Raw genomic sequence first — 16,588 nt, forward strand, 5'->3', positions numbered from 1 at the left:
TTAAGAGACAAAAACATATTTTAGTAAAAAATACATAGAAAAAAACTAAAACATATGATATTACTCGAATAGTCAAATTCGAATATATGAATCGATTAACATAACATTAAAGATGCAACATTTTCCTCTTAAGGAAGTTTAAAAATGGGAAATTTAAAGACTCCCAAAGATCTATTTTTTAACTCTAAATAATAATAATATAAATAAAAAAAAACACACTTTCATTATTCAAAACATAAGACAATGAACTAGTTCTTGGTTCTTACACTCTGCTGTACAAGCTTTTCATCCTCAAAGTTTACAAAATACAACCCAAGTTGTCTGGCATTTGCAAGCTCCCGATATTTGTTCTATTTTTAATAATTTTGGACACCAAAAAATAAAAAAATAAAAGTTAGAAAATGCAAGCCTCACAACCATAAAGAATACCCATAAGCTAACAGAACCAGAGACGAACTTTCTAGACATCCAAACAACCACACGAGGGGGAAAAGGGTTGAAATCCAAATATGTCTATCAATGACCCAAAAAAAAAAGAAAACCAAAAGCTTCATAGGGGAGCAGAAGCAGCTAAATATGCACTGATGCTGTCCCACTTTTTCGATCCTGCAAAAACAGGGTTCGGGTTCTTCCCACTGCAGGCGAACAAAATGTGTGCAGTTAGAGTGATATGCAGATTCGATTTACGATAAATAAAAAATGAAAAGAACTTGTGCAAATTTGCAGGCATGTTTTGTTCCACCTGCACTCTCATTTGCAGGGAGGTTGTAATAAATAGCTGATGAATCAAAGGGGGACTTAGAACAGTTGAAGGGCCATTTTTAGCTTGTTTTGTTTCCACTTAGGCAACTTATAGAATGCATCCTTTTTCATCCCGAACTTCTCCTTGAACTCCTCGGATGACAGGTACGTCTGTGCATGTTTCGAATATGAGTCTCGGAAAAGAAATGATTCATAAATGCTTAGAAGAACATAATGACATCTTAAAACTATACCTCTCGCTTGGTCACATCTATTTCAGAAACGGGATTGGTCGATGTTATTTGGAGACGTTCATAAGGGTATATCGGAAGGCCTTCCTCATCCTCAGCCTCACCCTCACCCTCTTTGGCATCTTCTTGTATAGTAAGGGATTCTAGTTTGCTGCTCATGGAATTCTCCTTAGAGTTAGGCTCTGGTGTTGATTTGGGTGTTGGTGGGCTCACTTCACCAAGAAACATACGGTTTTGAGTACAAATATGAAAATAACATGATTTTATCTCCAAAAATAGATATCGCATACCTTTCACAGCTCTAGGTATGATGGTCTCTCGAGCTGGCGGTGGTCGTTCGAAAGATGCAGTAATAGTTGCTATAGCTGCAGACTTCTTCGCAGAATCTGGGGTCACGGATTTTGGATAGAGTTTTTTAGCCACCGGTGGTGGGGTAGAAAGGTTTCTAGCATTTGGATTCTCAAATGCAGCTGCTAGTGCATTGAAAGCAGGAGACCTTCCCCGCACGCGAACTCGTTCAGGGCTGAAGGACATACTTCTCGAACGTTGTGATCTATCTGGCACACTACTAGACCTTCCACCATGTGATACCGGTGTTCTCCGCTTGGGTTTCTAAACATGTAATATGATTGTAATCAGATAATTAACTCTAAATACGATTGTTAAAGTAGTAACAAGAACACAGACATACACACATGCTATGTTACTCGGACTCCAGTTAATGTGTAATGTCGAAATAAGAGTATGTTTATTTTTTTTTAAAAAAAGTTTTTCCATGTAATTAGAAAGTCTTTTGAGAGTTATATTCCCATATCTATACTGGGATATGCTTTGGACACGAGTGTCAAGCATGAATACTTCAAGAAAACCGAAGAGTCTGCAACAAAGATAGTGATCACTCGATATTGCGAGCAGTTTCAACTCCACAATGACAGACTAAAGTGAAGTCTTACATCAATTGCTGGTGTACCCCCGGTTTTCACGATGGTAAGTTTCCTTTGAAATGAGTTTCCGTGCATCTGCAAGAAATAAAAACACTAAGATACTTGCAAAGATATATCAACCATGAACATTTCCAGCATAGTAGTAAATATACTTACCGCGGACTTTGCAGAATCCCATGCAAAAAAACGTGTGAAGAAGGGTGGCTCGCTCCCTTCCATGACTATGTAGATCGGAGCTTCACGGGATAAATTTTCTAAGAGAACATCCTGCTCAAGAAATTTCTGAGCAACAATAGAAGGAAAGGTAAGAACACAGGTGGTATATCTGCCACAAATTTCAAATTCCTAAAAGATACTGTATGAACAAACCAAGGACAAGTTCATTTACATTAGCTTTTAAGTTTCATGATTTAAGCATATCTGGTGGCACTCGACATCCATAATTTGTCGATGATGAGAATCATACCCATAAAAAATAGAGTGGAACAACAATTCACCTATATAATCAGTTGATTTACCTGGCCAATAGTCAAGGCCTGCAGTTTATTCTTGGAATCAACCTCTTGTCCGACCCAGACAAAGATATCCGAGTGGCAATCTAGGATGAATATATCTTCAGTCATCAAATCATCTTGGGTGAAGTTATATATCTCCGTCACCTGCAGATGAACTTCAGTTGAAGCCAACGGTGCAAACAAAAGAATATACAAGATTGTTTTCCTTTTAGCATCGTCTTTTCGGGAATATAATGCCATAAGCTCAAAGCATTATTTCATAAGTATCGATGTGATACAATAAAAGTTAAGCATACTTAAAATTTATAAGCATTCTAGCATGATCGATTATGGACTGAACATATAAGGTTACAAAGAGATCAGATAAAGTCATTACATTTTAAGAACCCACATACGGAAAATTAAAATTTAAAACCACATTAAATAAGGATTTATACTGCAGGTTTAGAAAGTAGTAGAAAAGTAGATACAGACCTTAAGATTCCCTGCAGATTGTGGTACAATTTGCAATTAAACATGGCAATGAAGAAAGATAAGAAATTAGAAAATAATAATATCAATAAACATTTTACTTTTCTAGAATCAAGAGACCATAATTAACCATATAAAAATTAAAGATTTACCCATACCTTTCGAGAACGTGCAGGAAAATAGGTGAGGATCACCTTCAGTTTCCCTTGCAATCTTTTGGCTAGGGTATTCGGATTTTCCTCCAAGCAACTCCCAAAACTGTTCAGATTCCGATCCTTCTTTTTGTGGCTTGGATTGTAAGTTGGGCTGGAGATTATCAGAAGGGTAGCATAAACCAATAAAAACCCCAAGGAATATCAACCAAATAAACATGAACATGAATCAGAACTTAAAGAATCAAATCGAAAACTCAAATAACTGAACCCAAAGTGAATCATAGCATTCCAAACAATAAAGGGAAACTACCCACTTAGCCATACTAATAAAATGAAGTTCTGGGAAGGAAGTTCAAAATATAAAACGTACCTTTATGATATCTATTTTTCTCTCAACAAGCTCGTGGTCATCAGGGGAAGTTAGGTTTCCAGCCCATGTGAATATGATGGAACCACTATGTAATATGTAACAGTAGGAGGAGTTCAAAGATGACGTCACCTGATAGAAGTCAAATACAGAAAAAACAGAAAAGGGCATAAGTTCCATTCTATAAACAATTAACATGCTGCATAACAGATTATATTTTTGTATCTATACTAGCAACTGTTTTAGGACTCATGCTTTTTTTTTATAGGAATAGGAGGTCTCATTAAAAACCTCCCTCTTAGTGGACCTTACCCGTAAGGTAAGGCCCAACTAGCGGAAGGAGGAAAAGAGTACCTCAATTTATTGATGAAAGCCAGGTTACATAAGACTTAAAAACACTTTTACATACAACATAAGACCTCACACACTCCTCTAGCTTCTAGGCTCAGAAACAGATACCAACTGAAACAGAAAAAAAAAATCACCCGATCCCCTCTTTTGCTAGCTTGTCAGCCTCACAATTACAAGACCTTGGAATCCACCTGACAATAAAATTTCTAAAAGAAACAATAGATACAATTTCCTTAACAAAATTTGAAAGGGAAAGAGGAACCAAAGCTTGATCTTTGATCCAATCCACGACCAGCTTGCAATCACATTCAATAATGAGTCCATCAAAACAAGTACCCAATGGCGGTCAGGTGGAGATTTTACACTTCCCATAAAAATTAGTTCTACAAGGATCATAGTATTACAAGTTATTAAGGAAACAAAGATAGTAGATGAAACTTGGGACATACTGCTTCGACTTGTATTGCTTGCATATTATCAGGTCCAGAACCCTGAACTCGGAACAGTGCAAGACCATCTTCTGTGTATGTGCCGTCTGGTATTTCCTTATCAGCAATATAATTCTTGTATCCCTCACTAAGACCACCCTGATGAATTTTACATAATCGAATCATCTAGGGAAAACCTAAAAACAAAAGTATCGATTGAAGGAAGTAAAAGTTGTGAATCGAATTTTCTCAAACCTTGAACACAATTAAGCTCTGGCAGATAGAGAAGAATTGAGTGGGTTCACTTCCTTCGTGGATGTAAGCCTGGTAATCAGTTAAGATAACATCAGAAGGAAAATAGAAATGTACAGCAAAAGTACAATGCTCTATTTAAAAGAAAGCTACCTGGATAGCTTGGAACTTTAATGCTTCAACCATTTTGGTTGCTAATGAGACTGCGGAAACTCTTTCTTCCTGTTAAGCAAAAACTCGTGATCAGAAGAGTAACAGCACAAACATTGTGAGAAAAGGTATCATAATAAAGACAAACATATAACAAATAACATACACATATTGTAGGAAAATTAACACCCACCACACATGTATGTTTCCTGTTCTGGACTAAAGACAGTTTTGTAACAGGAAGTGAAAGGATTATGGCACTCAACAGTTTTGGAAATTGAGAGACAAAAGACAGGCAAAGAATACTTAATCACCTCAATACTCTGCTTTCCGATCCATGTTCCTATGAGATACTCTTCTTTGTCTTCTCCAGGATAAGAATATTGAAAAATATAGCAATCCCCGCTGTAAAATTTTGACTGATCAGAAGCTGGAAGGGGAACTTTTTTCTGGCCATTCACACGCCAAACCTGCGCAGCCAGATCAATAATATCATCATTAAACTGGCTTGAAACCCAAAGTCGCTGAGATACTTATATTATGTCCATAGCATGGAGAGACAAGCACCACTGCAGCCCTATCTAATCATAGTCAGTATACGAGAAAGAGAGATTATCCATTAAATGCAGTCCAAAAAAACCATAGGACATTGCAAAAGTAGAACAGTAATTTTCCATTAAATAAGATACCAAAATCACTCATTAACTGGGAGAAGGAAACATAAAACCTCGCTTAAGTGCAAGATATTTGGCTATATAAGGGGCTGGTGGGGCCAACCCTGCCCCGTATCTTTCGAAGACTCAACAAGATGTATTCCCAACTTCACAGTAGGTAAACTTCAACCCCTATGTGAAATTTGTAACGGACATATTAATTCATAATTTGTCATACACAATTACCAACTTCATTTTCTTTCAAAAAAAATTATTTAACTTCCTCTTTTGCCTTTTTTGGATAAGTAAATGTTTATTAATCCAAATGCAGCAGGAAGGGGAGCTGCTACATAAGAACTAAGCTTGCTTATATGTTTAAGCAAGATAACATGCCTAAAGAAAGAACAAACAAAACCTTAACGGTGATATAAGCCAATCATTAGGAACCAAAAAGATGAGTTAGTAATATTCTTTGTAAGAGGGAGGTGGAGTCCTTTATGTGGCAGGTGGTGTTAGGGAAGCTGGCTGTTAGGTCAGAACTTGTTAAAAGGGGAATACAAGGAATTGTAGACATTATGTGCCCTCTTTGTAAGAGGGAGGTGGAGTCTCCATCGCACTTGTTTTTCACGTGTTTGGTGGTGTGGATGATTTGGAACAAATTTCTGAATTTCTGGAAGATTAAGTCTGTTTTGCATGTTAATGCGAAAAACTTCCTACTTGCTTGGGCTGATTTGAAGTCTTCCTCTACAATTTGGTCTTTTATTCTTGGGGCAGTTATTTGGACTACTTGAAAAGTTAGGAATCTCATTGTGTTTGAAGGGGTAAAGTTGGATTTGGCTGAATATTTTTTCCTAGCAAGGTTTAGACTAGCTTCTTGGTTCCTTGCTAAGTACAAAGAGGTGTCTATTCCTAAGGATTCTCTTATTTCAGACCTTCATTAGGGGATTTGTGCTCTCTTTATCCTAATCAGCTTGTATCTATATTTCCTTGGTCTCCTCCTCCTCAAGGTTTTGTAAAGTTAAATGTTGATGCGGCTACTACAAGCGATTGGAAGAAGAGTGGGATAGGTGTTCTAAAGGACTCCTTGGGTTTGACTTTAAGTTCTTTCAAGGAAACTGCTGGTCCGGGCCCTCCAACTTTTATGGAATTAAAAGCTATTCAGAAGGGTCTAATGTTCTATGCGAATTTACGAGAGAGGAAGGGTCGTCTGATTATTGAAAGCTTGCGGTAGACTGGATTAAGAAAGAGGATCTAGTTCCTGATGTTTATGCGTTTTTGATTAAAGATATTGTTCATAGGCTTAATGTTTTAGAAGGTGTTGTCAATGGGTTAATAGGTCAGCCAATCTAGAGGCTGATGCCTTAGCTAAAGAAGGAATTGGCTGATTCTATTCATATATTTTGGGTGTTTTATGGTTGTTTCAAGTTTATTTGGTTGGTGGGGTGTATGATGGTTGTATCTTATGTAATTTTATGGTTCAATAAAATCCTAAGGCACTCTTTTCCTCCTTCCACTGATTAAGGAGTTCATATAAGCTCCATTAATCAAGAAGGGGGTTTTTAACGAGGCCTGAAATTCTTATAAAAAAAAATTAGTAATATTCTTCAACAGCTTGGAATGGCAGCAAATCTTCAGTCTTAACAACCATAAGGTACCTTTTTTCTACATTTGTATAAAATAAATATTAATGCACATGATCATTAACTCGTATCATGAATTGTTTGTTCCAATAAAATCAAATAAACAAATTGATGCCAAATATTTAAGCAGCCAGTTTTTTACTAATGTTAATAACAGAAAAATGTTATCTTATATCTGAATTTACTGTTTTAAGTTTTTACAGTTAACTTCATTCATATTCAAGTATGTATTACTTTAATGTCAGTGCAATGCAACATCCCCCAAGTTAAAATTTCTAGATTCACTGTCAGGGAAGCCTCGCAGAAAAGGATCATGATACTTACAAAGATTCAGCACATGAGAAAATATACACAAACGATATAAGTATAAACATACCTGCAAATTTCCAGTGCAATCAATATACGGTTGGGATTCTTCCTTCACTGGAGCAGCTTTTGCTAGACCCTTGACATTCAGCCCTTGGCGTCGTAAAAGTGCTACAAAAACCCATTGAAATATGCTGAAGTTTCAAGTTGAAAAATAATGATTATTTCATGGCTAAGATGGTAAAAATATTAAGCAAATACAATTTGTAATGCAAAAATAAAAAATTGCAAGATATTTCAGTTACTGACCAGCAACTTTGCTTCTACCATCCTCAGTAATAGCAACATTAGTAGTCTGGGGCCAGCACTCAAACTTCGACTTAAATAAAACAGTCTCAAACCCCTCAATTATACGAATTATTTGGGATTTCGGTCTATCAGAACCACGGATTAACTCCTGCTTGGTAACATCAACAATGCAAAAGGAATGAATGAGAAATCCTAATAAAAGCTAGTCTAAATCACCTTGGACAGCTACTACCTCAGCTGCTCCACTTGCGCTCTTTCTTTCATCAAGAGAAGTATTTCTTCCCATCCATACAAACACTTCGAACCCACAATCCAAAACATAGCATTTATTTGTGTCCAACAACTCCCTCGTCAAGGAATCAGTTTCAACAGGCTTTGCCTGCCCCTTCTCAACACTTGAAAAGCAAACATAATTGAATGAGAGCATTTTTCAAAGTACAAAATCATAGGACCCAGACGAAGGCCCTTTGTCAAATGCAAAAGTATATTTCCTTTCACTCAAAGATAACTAGTTGTTCTATTTAGAGAAAGCAAAAAATTGCATTTGTTGAGGCAATACTAATCGACAAACATTGAACGGCCATAATCACCATCGCCAAACCAAGAATAAAAATTACCTAAGTAGCTTGACAGGATGAGACTCAACAGGTTTATCCTCATCACTAGCAGTCTTCCTTGGGAGTGGAGCAAAGCCACCAAAGAATCCCCAAAATTCTCCAGTATCAGCATCGGCCATCAACTTTCCATCCTCTGCATAGTGTAATAGGATAGAATCTATTAGTTTATATACAATTATCCACTTTTCACTCCATTTATCTTATTATTCCTTTTCTTCCTTCAAAATCAGTATCTGTTGGTTTACTCACCAATGGCAGCTACCTCGCACTTCCCATCATGATAAGTATCTTTAATGTATTGGACAACTTCTAGGGCTTTTGCTCTCTCTTGAATGGATGAATTGGAGCCATTAAATTGAAAAATTTTAGACTTTGTATCCAGTATAAAGATGTCATCATGGTTAAGTGAGGATCGAGAAAATGGAACCTGCCATATGACACATGTCATCCAAATTCTTGAAAGAAAAGTGTTGAATTGCACTCAAGAAAGATCATTGTTAGTCCTTAGGAGATAAATGAGGACAAAAGACTTGCCTCTTTTACATGGACAACGTGTTTGCCTCTACAGACAAACAAACGTATCTTATGTTCCTCTTCCTGAACATGTTTGAACCCAGATGCTACTCCACCTTCCTGGGGTATGATACATGGCTTAAAATAGGAAAGAAACTTCTCGGTTTCATGGCCTTGGACTTCACGATATTGAACAGCACGTCCTCCAAGGGCAGCATCAAGTTCAACAGTCTTGACTGCAGCGGCACCTGCTTCATCCTATGTTAAACAAGTTGTGGTCACAAAATTGATCTACTATTTCCATTTAGTTTCGAAAGTCAATCCATACTTACTGAAATGTTAAGAGTTGAACAAGAAATATGACGTTTGGGGGATCAAGGTTTACCTGGGATGTATCTTTACCGAGCCAGTAGTGGATATCATGACGCAAGGCACCACTTTTTAAGGCGGATGTCTGAACCAAGAAAACAGAGTAAAATAGAAGAACATTAATCTGAAGGAAAACTTAGATGCGTGATGCGTCTTAAAGCCTCAAACTACAAGTATACCCAAGTAATATATGAGTACTTGGTTTTTATAAATATCCCCAATGGAAATGAAACTAGAAGTCTAGAACATCAGTCAAAAGCTTATAACCTGGCAGAGTTTATCATTAAAATCCTCCAACACACTGTTTTCTAAATTACCGTTGCCTTTTCATGGTTACATTAAAAATTAAAATAAGTACACAAGCTTAAAATTTTGGTGCCAATAGAAGCACGCAATATCTAAAATCTAATATGATGCTTCCTAAAAAAACAACTTGCCTTCAAAATAACATAGGAATCGCCTGTGAAAAATTTGCCATGAGATGACTTCGGAACCGGAACAGGGCGAAAGTTCTCAATGCGCCAGATCTCAATTCCACTTCACACTGTTAAGGAGAATTATTCATGAAGAAGAACAACTCAAAAGCAGACATACCTAAGATTAAAACAGCATGAGATTGAGCATTGAAGATGGGTGGCAACGAGAGCAAGAACCGAAGGCGCGACAATGGTGATGGCGAAGTTCTCGACCGTAAGTTGTCTCTAGCGGATATGGCGGTTGGAGCAGCTCTAGCTGCGGGCCTTGTTGTTTGCGGTTCTATGTTCCTGGGATCGAGCAGCGATAAGAAAACAATGAAGGCGCCCGGAAGGAGCTATCGTATTTACCGAGATGATTTTGAACGTGATCTGGCAAGCTATTTTCGCGATTTGCGCAGAAGTGGATGAACAAGATTATGGGATTACAGAATAAAATGTTATGGTGTCTCTCTCTGTGTTATGATTTCTCTGTGTGAATCACTTTTCTAAAATGTTTAATGTAAAGTAAGTGGCTTAAATTAAAAGTACTTCGGAGTTTGCGCGTTAAAAAAAAACAGCAGTAGATTGCTAAATATAAATTCTAACCCTACAATAAGCGTACAACCTAAACAAAAAAATATTTTGAATACCGATCTAAATAACAGTAAACAATCAGGATGATATCCATATAACACGTCAAGTTTCAAAAAGTGAAGGATACGCTTTTTGCCCGGCTCCCTGAAAAGCAGGATCTATATCTCTCATGGAAACCGCCATACTTCTTATGCAGCTTTAAATTTATGTTTTGATCTTCTGGGCCTTAAGCTTGAAGGAAGTAATAGATTTAACCTGAAACATAATTGTCACCATTAGTTATATAGATAAATAAATTACTGCAGCAAGAGAATCTAAAGAGAAAAAAAAAACTCTCACAACACTGTTCATGGTATTTTATTGAAAACGAAATCAAATTTATTGAATGCAAAATCATTCAAAGAGATTATGGAATACAGATTACACTAAATTCCTGATTATGTTGGAAGCGATGTTTTCTAATAACCAAATATCACACCACATCTTATCACGATAAACGTGATTTGAACGTGATTTTGAAAGCAAAAACTTAAGCACCAAATTTGGAACCTGTATTCATATTAGTTATTAGGTAGAAGAATGCCTAGCACTGCTCTACAAAGCCAATACTAAATGTACAGAATCTATCATTGTATTACATTTCCACATCAAACACTTTATCAAAAATTAACAGAAACCACCCACATCTCTTATCTGATTGCCAGAAAAGGAAGAGGACGAAGCTTCATTGTTCTTTCCTACTTTTTTTTTCCTGGAACAAATGGTGAAATATCTACAAAATTCTTCATTATGGACCCAAAACAGCTACTGACCGGTAAGAGTACCAATAGTTAAATCTGTCTAATTAGTTCAGACGTTAAGGACTCATAATCCAAAGTTCCAAAGGCCTATAAATTCCCCCTTTTCTCTTCTCTTTATCAGCTCTCGTTCGAATTCTTAGTCCCGTTTTAAACCGTAGAGCTAATTTTAGCACGGGTGACATTCGAATAAGATTAAATCAAAGACAAATTCTTAAATAAATCAGCTAAGACCAAGCTTAGGCTCTCATGGAATTCCATTTGATAAAGCATACCGTTTGTTTGACACTTTGACTGTCCAGTCCTACTAGATCCATGTTTGCCAAACCCAGGAAAAAAAAGAAAAAAAAATTTCCTTCTTTTGGAAATCCAACATTCTAACACTGTGTTTTAGATTTTACAGTTCCCCATATATCGAAATTCAATGTCATGGAAATGACAAAAAGGTTATATTTTTATTGAAAATTCATGAAAATAAAATAAAAACATAACTAAATCATGCTCCCTAAAATCAGTTCCTACTCAGCAAAAATCAGGCATATAAAAGAAGCTAGTCCATCAAAGATGAGCTTCTCTCTTAAACCCCCAACGCATCATCAACCACCAGATCAAGTCTTCAAACACCAAATGCTCCAACTTCATAAAAACTCCCCAATCCACAAAATACACATCTGAAGCTAATAAATCTTCTTGAATTCAGCAGATAGAACCTCAATTCAAAATACCCATATACCAAAAATCAACAAAAAAGTTTAAAAATGATAAAAAAAATATTTACTGGTGTTGAAGTTGAAGATGATAATCCGAAAGCAAGCAGGACCCAGATCCAAAAAATCAAAGAAAAATAAAGAGTGCTTTGAGAGTAAAAAAAAAACCCAAAAAGAGTAGATTGAAAGGGGAATGGAAGCTTTAGACAGCCAAAAAAACCATGAAAGAGAGAAAAGGGGCCGCGGGGGGGGGGGAGTTAGAGAGGGAAAGAACAAAAGAGAGAGAAAGGGTTGAGGGAATTGAAGGGAATGATGACTGCCAGTCGTGCTTATCACTAATGGCAACCAAAATTATTTATAAAAAATACTCAAAAAGAACAGGAAAATCTCGTTATTAATTAATTAATAATGCAAGTATAAACATTTAAAGATGAATTCGGAGTAGAGTTTCGACAGAGTTAAAATTTTCCCAGGAAAATATAATAATAGCAATTAATTGATATTAAAAATGGAATATGGAAACAATAAAAGAAAAAGATTAAAGGGTTTCACGCCTTTTTAATCGTTTGACATAGATTTTTCCTTGTTTTATGTCTCAGAATCTTTGTGCTTGGTAAGAACATTGAATAGTACTTTGTTTCTTTTAGAAAAATTGATTAACTAGCTTTAATAATAGATAATTCATTGATTATTTTTTTGTCAAAGGGTAACTTTTATTCTTATAGTAGATATAATTTATCATTTTATCTTTATCGTATTTTTACAAAATTTAATTCTCAAAATTATTGAATTACATCATTCTATATTATATCCTTATTTTTAAACCCTAAATTATAAACTCAAAATATTACATCATAATCTTGTAATCTATAAACTCTAAATCTTAAATCTAAACCCTAAATAAGATTTAAATTTTAAATTTTAAGTAAGGTATAACATGATGCAATTGAGTAATTTTGATAGCTAAACTGATAAGAAAATATAATGAGGATAAAAGTAATATATTAGATATACTACAGGGTCATATGTAATCTTTAAGCCAACATTTTTAATTAAATATTCATATAATTTAAAATTGTATACAATATATAACTTTGTGTATAATCACTTTATCATTTACTTTTCATAATAATTTTTTGGGCAAAGTACACAAATAATTCTCTGACTATAGGGTGATATTATATTAAGTACCTCGATTATTAAAAGTTACAAAATTATCCTCAAATTATAGAATGTTATTTCGTTAAATATCTCGACTATTAAAATATATAAAATGATCACCCGACTATTCATTATGTTCCAAACTCGTTACTTTTTCGTTAAAATTGACAGTTATTTAATATGAACCTTAATATAATGACTAAGACATGATAATCTTTTGAGATTCTAGTATCAGATTTTATCATATAACAGTAAACAAGTTAATGTTCAACATTGAATACCATCCATTTTTAACAGAAAATGACGAGTTTGGAGTATAATGAATAGTTGGGTAATCATTTTATAACTTTTAATAGTCAAGGAACTCAGCAGAATAACACTCTGTAGTCGAAATATCATCTTGTAACTTCAACTATTTGAGGAACTTAATAAAGTAGTATTGGGATCATTTGTGCACTTTACTTTTTTTTTTGGGGTCAAAAACTGATTCTGATCGAAATAAAATTCAAACAATTTTAATGGAAAAAATCCTTTCATAGTTTAGGCTTAAGAGATGACTAAAATTCATTTAATTATTATTATTTAAACACAATTATAATTATAGTTAATTTCTTTATAAATACACTAAAAAATACGATTGATGTTATAGTTAAATTCGTTCAATGATAATAAATAATTATTTTAAATATTATATTATAAATTCGACTTTTATCATAGTTGAGCTCAGCCTCGAATTTTTTATTTATTGATTATAAAATCTTTATCTTAGATATTTAGTGAAATAAAAAAAATACTTTTTCTAAAATTTAATTCCCAAAACATCATTATTGAACCCCGATATTTAGTTTATTTATAGTATATATATAATCATTAAAACTTAAAATATTAATTCATAATTTAATTTTGAGATAATATATAACTTTTGTTTCATATTAGTTCATTGTAAAATATTTTATTTTTAGTATTAATGTAAATTTATTATGAAAATGTATTTTTAATGTAAATTTCAAATTTGTTAATTGTTTTTTATGTAAATATTTTTAGAGGTACATTTTTTTATTGTTAAAAAATTATAGAAAATAATGTAATTAATATTTTATTTTAAATAATTTATCTTTAAAATTTTAATTAATTTATAATTATAAGTTAAATCTTTTAAAATTTTAAATTTTAATAAATTAAAATAACGGTGTTCAACGGTGATTATAGTTAGTGGTTTTCAGTTATACTTATGAAACATAATAGATTCGTCCAAATGTAATACAACATAAATATAAAATACATATTATATTTTAAAATATAAATTATCAATGTATAAAAAATAAATATAAATTATAAATATTATTTATTATAAATAAATTAAATATAAATAACTGAATTTATAAAGTGTATAAATTTATTAGTGATAACAATAGTAAGATTTTATTAGGTGTCTAAATATCGTGAAAAGCTTTCTTGGTTGATGAGACGAGGATTATTCTCTTTTTTCTCACTTTACTTGAAAGGGAACATAAGGGTATAACGGTAATTTTGATTTGGAACAAGAGAAGAATAAAATGAAAAATGGAAAATGGAAAATCCTATTTTTGACGGCATCGTATTGGTCCAAGTCCAACCACATCGACAGGCCAGCGCCGCCAACACCGACCACCACCCCGGACAGGGTGGCCAAGTCTAAAGTTGGATTCTATTCTCTTGAAGGCAAAGGCAAATATACGGGACTTGTTTACTCCCTAACTGACAGGGGTCGAATTAGGGTCGGATTTTTGTCAATCCAACTCGAAAATATGTATCTTATATATGATCAATTCGAAAACTTTATATTCTTAATCCGATCCGACCTGACAAAAAAACTATATATCTTGATTCCTCCGTCTAATTTTGAAAATTTGAATTTATAGAGTATAAATTCGACCCGACCCAAAAACTATATAGCATCATTCCTCCACCTGACTCCGACTCGACTTAAATTTTTAGAGTATAAATTTGATCCGATCCAACCTGATATAAAATAAAGTTTTAATTAAAAAGATAATAAATTTTAAAATAAATTACATTATTATCCTCGATCGGTTGGGTCGAAGATTTTTTTACTAGAACCCTACCCAACCCGATCTTGTCCCTTAAAAAGTCTGACCCCACCCGAACCCAAATTTTGTTTTAAAAAATACAATCCTTCGAACTGGATCTGGGTGAAACTCGACATATTTGGGTTGAATTATCATCCCTACTCCTAGTAAACTAAACTCTATATATTATTTAAAACATTTTATAATTTTCAAAATAATTAATTTTTTTTGTAAATTTAATCATAAAATTATATTGATATTAATATAAACTATATTTTTAATATTTTATTATCATATAAAAATATTAATAATTTTGATCGACTTTATTAAAACTATAAAACTACACTTTAGTTCTAGTTAATATAAGATTTTGAATTTTAACTCTGGAGAATCCATTTTACATATTAGCAAAACAAATATAATATTCTTAAATTATTATTAACTGGTAAATTATATGATTTATTATTTTTGTTTAAGTTTTATATATTTTTATCGTATTTAAAAAATATAATATTTGTTCACTTTCATTCTTATTTAATTACGATTTGGTTATTTTTATTTAATTAATATGTGGTCAATATGGGTTAACTGTTTTAAGACCTTTAACAGATTGTTAACATGGCACAATAAATTTATGAAATTAAAAAGGGTAAACTACACAATGATCACCAATATTTGAGTAAGTTTTCGATTTTCCCATTGGTGTTTTAAAAATAACATATTGATCACTAAAACATCAAATAAACCATTGAACAATGATTTTATATCTAATATACTCCATAAACTTTGTAAATTTTGTTTAGCATTAGAAATATTCGGTTGTTTCATGTCCAAAAAAGTTAATTTTTAAAATTTAAAGTGTGTGTGTATATATATAATTGGAAAATTTTGAAAGCTTTTGTGGTAAATTAGATATAAAATAATTGTTTAATGAACTTTTTGATGTTTTAGTGGCCAATTTGTTACTTTGAAACTTTATTGGGAAAAACGAAAACTTATTCAAACATTAGTGACCATTTATGTAGTTTACCCTTTTTAATGTTATAAATTCATTGTGACATGTCAACAATCTGTTAAATGTCCATAAATGTCCAGCGACATTTAATTCTCAATGACCACATCTTAATTAAATAAAAAAAATATCAAATACTATATTTTTAAATTCAATAAAAAATAAGTTAAATTATATACAACTTAAACGAAAGTGATCAATCGTGTAATTCTTGATCTAATCATAATTTAGTTTCTCCACTATATTTATTTATTTATTTGAAATATTTTTTTCATTTTCATTTTATATAATTTATTTCAAATTGATAACTTTTTTTTTATTAATATGAGGTAAGTACGAGGTAATATTTGCTCAATATAACTCTCAACATTTTGATATTGAACGCTTACACCCCTAATATATATGGTGCTCGAACCTGAAACCTTAAAAAATAACAACAATTCATTTACCACGGAGATCACTTGGTTCGTGCAAAAAATTAATAACTTGTTAGTCGTTATTGTTAGTCGTGCCACTTAACGGTATTTTTAACGATAAGTACCTAAAAGTGTAACAGAGAAAACATTAGACACATATTTTTAACGAAAAATCTTTAAGCACCGAAAGTCAATTTTAAGTATAGTTTAGACACTTATTTTTATATTAAGCCTAAAAATTGACATTATATATATATATATTTAAAAGGCTTATATCACAAATAAGTATATTGAGTATATTATATTTTCATTTAAATACCTAAAGTATTCTTTTGGTCAAAATAA

The 16,588-nt window shown here is 32.9% G+C and overlaps 1 protein-coding gene across 2 annotated transcripts; it reads right to left on the bottom strand.

The window, feature by feature from the left end:
- Positions 1 to 224: 224 nt before the first annotated feature.
- On the bottom strand, positions 225 to 10,331 carry LOC120172564 (villin-4-like). 2 transcript variants are annotated; one of them, XM_039179995.1, is made up of 23 exons: positions 10,209 to 10,331; positions 9,470 to 9,569; positions 9,049 to 9,117; positions 8,685 to 8,921; positions 8,400 to 8,577; positions 8,151 to 8,283; positions 7,766 to 7,928; positions 7,534 to 7,681; positions 7,295 to 7,395; positions 4,940 to 5,095; positions 4,629 to 4,697; positions 4,479 to 4,547; positions 4,245 to 4,382; positions 3,448 to 3,576; positions 3,081 to 3,228; positions 2,926 to 2,936; positions 2,455 to 2,595; positions 2,093 to 2,218; positions 1,946 to 2,011; positions 1,283 to 1,604; positions 996 to 1,204; positions 743 to 912; positions 225 to 635 (listed from the first exon to the last, which is right to left on the bottom strand). In XM_039179995.1, exons 1-22 carry the CDS (start codon positions 10,262 to 10,264, stop codon positions 799 to 801), a joined length of 2,883 nt encoding a protein of 960 aa, XP_039035926.1. In that variant the 5' UTR covers positions 10,265 to 10,331; the 3' UTR covers positions 225 to 635; positions 743 to 798. The 2 variants fall into 2 exon arrangements, with proteins under 2 accessions (XP_039035926.1, XP_039035925.1); XM_039179994.1 differs by having other exon boundaries at positions 717 to 912.
- Between the last annotated feature and the right edge of the window lie 6,257 nt (positions 10,332 to 16,588).

The sequence above is a fragment of the Hibiscus syriacus genome, unplaced genomic scaffold (assembly GCF_006381635.1).
Source record: "Hibiscus syriacus cultivar Baekdansim isolate YM2019G1 unplaced genomic scaffold, ASM638163v2 tig00111852_pilon, whole genome shotgun sequence".
In the NCBI taxonomy this organism is placed as follows: Eukaryota; Viridiplantae; Streptophyta; class Magnoliopsida; order Malvales; family Malvaceae; genus Hibiscus; species Hibiscus syriacus.